Here is an 8,581-nt window from a genome sequence, read left to right on the forward strand (position 1 = left end):
TAAAAACATGACATTTTAGACAATATTATTCTACCTTACACATAATGTCTGCAATCTGAGTTATCACCCTGGCCTTAAAAAATAATAAATCTAAGAAGCAATATATTGTAGTTCACAAAACATATATATAAATGCATGCAATTTAATATGCTTTATGTTTTTTGAATATATGTAAACCAACCACCACAACCATTTTTTCATTTTTTTTTTCTCTGCAGTGCCATTTTGCGAACAAGATTCATATCATACCATATTTATTCCACAATGAGCTCAGGAAGCAAACACATTAACTCAAAGTTGGGGTGTAAAACTAATAATCAGCTTAAAGAAGAACAATGAATCAGCATTTGTTAGCATTTCTTCTGAATTGTATTTCACACGGGAAGTGCTTATTACCAGGCATGGGCTTATTGCTGGATAAATACGATAAGTTTTGATATATTTACATGCTAACAAACAGTTCAAATGCCCTGACATATCGAAACCTGTTTTGACAAGCTCCATTATACATTTACAGGCAATTGATCTGTTGGTTTGTTTAACCCTGAATGAAAACCTGAGTCCTTACATATCTGCTGAACTCCAGGAAGCTGGCTAGGACTGGAGGTACTTTGTGAGCCATATAGTACAATACTGTCTGTAGGTAAGCTTCTAGCTCTGCCTGGCGCTTCTTTATAAACCCCTCGCTTTGGTTTCCAAATAGCTTCTTTGGTGGCAACAAGGTTTTGTCTATCTTGCATATTGAAACCAGCTGCAGAAAACAATCAGATAAATAATAATAACAATAATTTAAGGTTCTTATATACTGCTTTATCACAACCTAGTTCGTAGGTCGTCTCAAAGCGGTTCACAAATTATTATCCGAAGAATTATAATTACAGACAACATTGAACAAAATGTTCTTAATTATTTTTCTTACAATTTTATTTTACAATTTCACAACATAGTCTTTATATAGTTATTACAATAGTTCCCAAATAATCCACTGGAAAACCTAATTTTTATTATCAGTGTATGTGTAGCAAGCTATGCCTGAATAAAACAGTACATGTTAAGATTCATTTTCAATACAACTCTAATACATCTAGAATAAATGTCAACATTATTTAAATCAGTAAAGGTACCCATTAACAATATAACCAAAAGGTCTATTGTGGTCCACTTTATCAAGATTTTTTAAGTTTTAGATCTAATGAATGTTGGCGGAGTTTGAAAATCATTAACAAATTAGCTTAGGATGCACAAAAAACAACCTGACAATACAAAAAATGTCTTAGTAAGTGATTTTTTAAATATTGATGTCAAAAAACCTAAAGAAAGTGGGGCGGGCATGTTTAAGGTGGAAAGGAAGGTGGGGTATTACCAGACACAGGCTTATCACTGGTAACATATGGTAAATGGGTATACATTACAAGATGTAAGACCATGACACATATTCATCAAAGTTATTTATCTGTTTGAAAGAAAACATTATCATTGACGTTATTTCTTTCCCTATCTGAAAGTTTTCCCAGGGAAAATCAGCTAGCTGATTCTTTCCTGGGGAAACTTTCAGCGGGGAAGGGGGCAACGTGACTGCTACACCAGTAACACTTCTATTTTGAATTACATAATTTTATATTGCCAAACTAAATAGCCTCAGGGTATGTGGATGCACAATTCTACTAGTCCACTGCTAAAGCTCTAGCCTAACCCCTAGATTATATGTCAGGGCTAGAGGCAAGCTCCTTCTCCTTCAATTCTAAGGTCTGCCATTACCTAAAAAGAAGATTTTACGTACCTTCTCATGTAGTATAAGGAAGTCATTGTATCTGTGTTTAACCATCCAAGTGTAGGATCCAACAGATACTTCTACAGTGTAAACCTAAAACATAAAAACATAACATTTAATACAAAATACTTATCTTGTGTGTGATCAAAGCAATCAACATCGGACAACAATAAAAAAATAAACACATTATAGTATTGATAATTTACCAGTTAAAATCGAATTCAGTCCAGGACATGTATATATGTCCCCAAATGATTAACTTAAAAATATACATTTATATAATTAGGGCGAAACAACTCAGGGCATCAAGCTGGATTTAGACCCAAATGACCTGTGGTGCGAGCTCAATTATGCTCACAGTCTCGTCCTCTTTTATATTCATATCTATTTAATCATTGCATAAAACTAAAATCTGAAGAATATGTTACTAAATTTCACAACACATGACAACCGTGTTTATGAATGGGTGAACTACCAGGAATGAAAGCTAGACCTTTATTATGAAGAAAGGCTAAAGAAGCTAAAATTACCAACATAAGCATACTGTCACATTAGAGGTGACATGATAGAATCGAAACGAACAAGATAATAAATGGGATATATCTTAGGCCTAATTAGGATAAAGATACAAATAGTATTCTCAGCCATGCATGAATCCAGAGCTACAGTATGTCAACGCCAGGAACAGCTCAAGAAAGAAGACCAGAAAGATCTTTCTACTGAGAGCCAAATCAAGCTAATTGAGATAAATAATTTCCTTTCTCTGAGAGTAGCCATAATTTGGAACTATTTGCCAGAAGCACCAAAAACAGAAATACTTTCAACAACAGACTGCACAAGGCCTGGAATAAACAGGAGCTGTTACAAGTACATTTATATAGACTAGAGCTGAAATTAGAACAGATTTACATGGCAGACTGACAGACCAGCCCTGGAATTAAACGACGAGTCCGGTGTAGAGGAACTAAGTGAAAATTATCTATAAGTAAAACTAGTTACATGTATGTAGCAATAAGTGAATTAATAATGGCACCGAGCTGTGAATAACTCATCAAAATATGCACTTGGTAATGTTCAGATCAGATCAAATGGGTTCATTTATAGTTATGATATTATTTACAGAAAGGTTTATGGTGGTGTGCATTTAAGTAGGACAGAGTCCATGTACATGTACCATGACTTCCACCTTGCCCACTGCCAGCTGCAGATTGTAAACAAACACTCATTATTATTACGTCATGATAAACACGAAAACAGTGAACAGATTGACCACAACCATTGTTCTAAAATAGTATACCGTGTGATTGTCCACGAATTCAGATCCTTTGATCCTCACAGTTCTTGACGAACTGAAATGATCAATGTCTTTTCCAAAATGAGCCATTTTTGGGGTCAGAATGTTTTCCGTCCTTCCTCGTCCGCCATATTTGTTTTGTCACTTATCCGCCCAATTCAAGTGCGAGTTACCTCCCTTCGATCACATCAATAATTAATGAGTGTGTGAACCAGTGTTTCTGGCTTTGTAACTTATAATATTGAACAAAGAAATAAGGGTTGTTGCCCAGCTCTTACAACGGGGAGGCCCTCTCAGCAGAGACGTATGTATTATACGTATCTACTCTCAGTAAAGAGCCATATACTTTTGTTGCTGTTTGTTTTTGTCTTTTTTTCATGTTTTTTCTTATCTTTTTACATATTATTTGATTGATTAACCTCATGCATATTTTTTTTCATTTTCTTTTTCATACATACCAAATCATTATCTTTCAAAATATTGCAAAAATCTAGAAAATAAAGAACATTTTTTAAACGAGACTAGTTGAAGCACTATTGAAGTTCACCTAATAATTAGAGCACATCTAAAATAAAAACATGATTTACACGGCGGCGCGGCGATTTACCCAATACTACAAGTGTCGATTTATATCATAACGATAAATTATTGTATATCATTCCCGTGATAATTGATATAATTACTTCAGAAATGAAGAAATATATCTTGCTATAATTTTTCCAATATCTAACTTTAATTGAAAACTTATTTGGAATATCAGTTTTATTGGGTGTTAACTTTCTTTATTGGGTAGTATTGGGTGGTATCGGGTAAATCGCCGGGCCCGAGCTATTATTACAACAAAAACATAAGAAAAATATCAGCACATTGAAATATACTACTATCGCAATTAAATATATGGTATGAGGAAATTTTCAAAACATAATAACCAAAAGCACGTTAGATAAGAATTAACATGCACAAATCTCATGCGGATATATGGTGAGATATTTGAAAGCATACGCTTGTGTCTATAAATATACAGTGTATATATATGTAACCGGGTGTACTTAGTACACAATGTCGCCAGCGCGCGCGAAATCTGCACGAGCTGTGAGAGACTTGTGTGAGTGTGTGAATGGTCCGCGCATGCTCAGTGTATCACGATACCTGTCACCTGTCCCCAAACCTGTCACTCCGCACCTGGCCGGCACACCTTTTACTGTTTCCCTGGTAAGTAGACCATTAATTAATCCAATCGTATATCTGTGATATTCATTTTATATTGTATATTCAAATCCTCCAGAATGGTAAGTGTATTACTTTCCATTCTGCAGGTTTCCGTTTCTACGGAAAACATCATCAAGCAATAAAATCTGTGCGGAGTAACCACGTCTTGGTTCTTGATTTGGACCCTGGTTTACAAATGGCGCCCACGTAGGGACTTGGTGAAAAAAAAACCAGCAGAGGACGGAAACCGGGGGCATCACAGATGCAACATAGAGCCACAGAAATCGACATGAGCGGCTGGGACGTCAATCCGTGCTCCGGTCAATGGTAGAGAGCACTTCCGGAACTCCGTTAGGGGTTTCCCCAGGAATGCTCGGATACTTACACATGTGTGTACTGTTACTCTGGGTGTTCGATACTACACCCAGATGATATAGCAGGAGAGTGCTGAGACTTTGCTTTGCTGTAGAGTGTTATTTTCTATTGTTTGTACCTTTCGTCAAAACAAACTGACTATCTACTGTGTCCTGGATGGAGCTGTCGAATGTTAAATGAACTGTTTAAATATTTTTCTTTATCTAAATCGGAAATGTGTTAATCCTTGTCAAATTTTGCTTTTGTAGGTTCAGAATATATAGAATATTTGAATATTAGGTATCATAATGGTAAATTAATGTAAATTATGCATGTAAACTCTCTCAGTAATGGAAATGTGTGCTCTTGTGATAGGATATTTGTGCTGTGTGACTGTACATGATTTAATTGTTTCATCTTAATTTATATTAGGTTACCAGGGAACGCATATCCATGATCATCACCATCCTGACCAGCATTGTTCGCCATAACCGTTTCGATTCTAGATTGCACTTCCCCGCACTGCATCCCTAAAACCCTATCCTGTAAGGTAAGAACTATTCATGAATGAGTGCTGTGCATGTGTGTGTGCAAGTTTATCCCTTATTTTATAGTATGGTGACATTCTGTACCATTTACACCTGGGATTTTGCCTCTCTTTTATATACTTACTAGCTTCAATATTGTGTCTATATAGTTGTTTCTGTTGTACATGTATATGTCAGTCTTACAGTCTTGTGTCCCCAAATGAGTGTAAGTAAATTACAAAAGTTTGTAGAAAAACCAATCTCTAGTGTACCATCTAGTTTGAGCAGAAAGGCTGTACTGTTCACAAGTAGCAAAGGTTTTTCATTGAGAAGACATTTAGACCTGATAACCCAGTTTAATTTTGATATTGAGTTTTACTGTAAGGCAGGAGCTCGTTTTGACTCTTCATATAGAAATTTAACTAAACTCCTTCCAAACTTGGTTACCAGGCATAACCAAATAGTCTTGTACATTTGGCTTGGAACTTGTGATTTAACAACCAAACTTGGCCCTTTCATTTCTATCAGCCATAAAACAAAGGAGGAATGTTCTAACTATGTACATACTCAGATAGACTCCTATGCTAGTTTTGTGAGTCAATTTCCATCAGTAAAAATTGTTTTCTTGGAAATCCCACCATATTCTATACAAGTGTGGAATACATCTAAGGGACATACTAACCCAGAGATTTTTATAGAACAAGATCTCNTAAATCTAAGGGACATACTAACCCAGAGATTTTTATAGAACAAGATCTCAAGCTTCAGGAGCACATTGATTTGCTAAATTCATATATACATGAGGTCAACTCCAGGTCCAATGTGTTGTCACTAAATTTTAAAAGGGATTTGTTGTTGTATAAAAGGACAGGCCGCCCTCCAGTAATAAATTACTTTCTATATAAGGATGGTATTCATCCTGACAACCTACTTGCAAGAGTCTGGATGAAGAGGCTAGTTATAAAAGTTTTCTTTGATTGTATTTAAATACCAGTTCAGTTTACACTGTTCGGTAGGGCTAACCCCAACCACAGTAGCTGCTGAGCTATCTCACTTTTGTTTCCTGCATTACTTATATTTTTTTTGTAACTGGCCTGGTCTCTTTTTCCAGTCCCTAGCTTGTAGCTACCTTGCTTTATTTGCTCAATTTGAATTATGGCAACTTCTAGTAAGGAAGAGGGTACTGGGGAGGAAACTGTGGAAGTTAAGGAGCAGATAACAGGTCAGGATGGTAAACCTGTTTCTGAGGAGGAACTCTTACGAGCATTACATGCCCTAGGGAAATACCATATAGAACCAATGGGTTCCCTTGAGAGTCCTAAAACACCCTCTGTGAAGCATAGGCATAGTTCAAGGGGAGACCACTCTCCCGATGAACATGTAGGGGTTGCATCATATACTCCCCTTCTTAAGCTGCCACAGTTTTCTGGGGATGAGCTGAAAGGGGACGTCACCTATATTGAGTGGAGACATGATGTAAGCTCCCTTGTTGGTGATCCTGAGGTGTCTACTAGCAGGTTACTACAGGCTTTACGTAGGTCTTTGCAGGGTACAGCTAAGAAAAGCCTATTCTCTTTAGGAGATAGAGCTACCCCTACAGAAATTTAAAAAAAATTAGATACCCTATTTGGGGATATTTCCACTCACGGAATGATAATGCAGGAATTCTTTAATTCCTGTCAGAAGCCAACTGAGTCAATTACAATGTTTGGTTGCAGACTCGAATCATTATTATTATCAGCGATTGAGAACGGTTCGCTTGCACCGGCTGCTAAAAACGACCTTTTGCGCCACAAATTTTGGACGTCACTCAGTTGTGACAAGCTCAAGAGCCAAACTAGGCATCTTTATGATAGACTAACTGATTTCGATGAGCTGTTGGGAAGAGTCAGGGCAGTTGATAAGGAAATAAGTCTCTCTTCATCCACACCCTCCTCTACGAAAAAAGCCCAAGTTCATGGGATTGCTTGTGAGAGTGATGCCCAAATGACCAGTAACTCAAGTTTAGAGAGAGTGTTTGATGAAAAGCTTAAGAAGCTTGAGGAGCATTTATCCTCTGAGATACAAACAAAATTCGATAAAATCTTAAGCAAACTTGAGTCGTCTGGTGGTCAAAGTCAGAATCAAGGTCAAGGTCACAGCCAAGGTCATAGTCAAGGTCGTGGTTGTGGTAGCTATAGAGGAAAAGGGTGGGGAAAGTCTGGTCAAAAGCCATGGTCAGATAAGTCCAAGAAGAATTCCCCAAACGAGTAATGGCTTCTGGTATTGGCCAATCAGGGGTTGAAAACAAACTTAAAGGCCAAAACGAGGACATACTTGGTAGACTAGTGGGACAGTCGAATATAGGGAAAATTTTTGTCCAAGGTAAGGAATTCCAAACTTTGGTGGATAGTGGGTCGCAGATCTCTACGATAGCTAAGTCTAGCTATGACTCGCTGGAAAATAAACCTGTTTTAAACAGTCTACACTCATTGGATCTTGAAGTTACTGTTGCCAATGGATCAACTTTACCATACCTTGGATATATTGAATGTACTGTTAATTTACCATTTTTGCAATCGGTTGAAATCGATGTCCTTATGTTAGTAGTCCCTGATACAACTCAGAGCGAGAACTGTCCAGTTATTGTTGGCACAAATATCATTCGTTTTGCTAGAGAGTTAGAATCTTCTGACCTCATTGTTCCCTCTGAGTGGAAAACTGCTATAAATGGTATAAGTACAGCTTATGCTGTGCATTGTGTAGGGAAAAAGCCTGTTCAAGTAGCACCTTACACCACGATAGTTATAAATGGAATAGCCGGAGGGATTGATCCTCAAATTACTGACTTAGTCACTGAGAACCGTAACAATACAAACCTGCCTTACACTGTTTGCCCTCGTATAATTCAGGTCAAAGGTCAAGTGTCGAGTGTCAAAGTTCCTGTTAAGTTATGTAACACCACTGGAAAACCTCTTACTATCCGGCCTAAATCATTTTTATGTAATGTATCCCGGGCTGAAGTGGTCGACAACCTTGCTTCCCAAAGTAAAGCATGTTTGGACCAAGAAGATAGTAATTCATTACCTGAGTGGCTCAATGTGGTTATTGACATTGATAATTTGACCGAAGAGCAGTTGTTACGTGTTCACCAAGTGCTCGGAAATTGGAAGCATGCATTTTCTTCAGGTCCTTTTGACCTAGGACATACGGACTTGATCGAACATAAGATTGACCTCATGGATACCAGGCCATTTAAGATGCCTTATCGAAAGATACCACCTGGTATGTATGAGGAAGTCCGTCAACATGTCAAAGATATGCTGGATGCTGATGTCATCAGAGAGTCAAAAAGTCCTTATTCTTCCAATGTAGTATTGGTAAGGAAGAAAGATGGCTCATTACGGTTTTGCATTGATTACCGGATGCTTAACTCGAGAACCCGAA

General features: G+C 37.3%; 1 protein-coding gene across 2 annotated transcripts in view; it reads right to left on the reverse strand.

Annotated features, from left to right (window-relative positions):
• Positions 1-3,395, reverse strand: part of LOC110455327 (nischarin-like) — a 39,889-nt gene extending 36,494 nt beyond the window's left edge. For both annotated transcript variants that reach the window (XM_021505411.1, XM_021505418.1), the window contains exons 1-3: positions 3,069-3,395; positions 1,781-1,864; positions 569-751 (exon numbers count right to left, since the gene is read on the reverse strand). In XM_021505411.1, coding sequence (XP_021361086.1) covers positions 569-751; positions 1,781-1,864; positions 3,069-3,155 — 354 coding nt within the window. In that variant the 5' untranslated portion in view covers positions 3,156-3,395. The remainder of the gene's footprint in view (positions 1-568; positions 752-1,780; positions 1,865-3,068) is intronic.
• Positions 3,396-8,581: the final 5,186 nt, after the last annotated feature.

Source organism: Mizuhopecten yessoensis, unplaced genomic scaffold (assembly GCF_002113885.1).
Source record: "Mizuhopecten yessoensis strain PY_sf001 unplaced genomic scaffold, ASM211388v2 scaffold923, whole genome shotgun sequence".
NCBI lineage: Eukaryota > Metazoa > Mollusca > Bivalvia > Pectinida > Pectinidae > Mizuhopecten > Mizuhopecten yessoensis.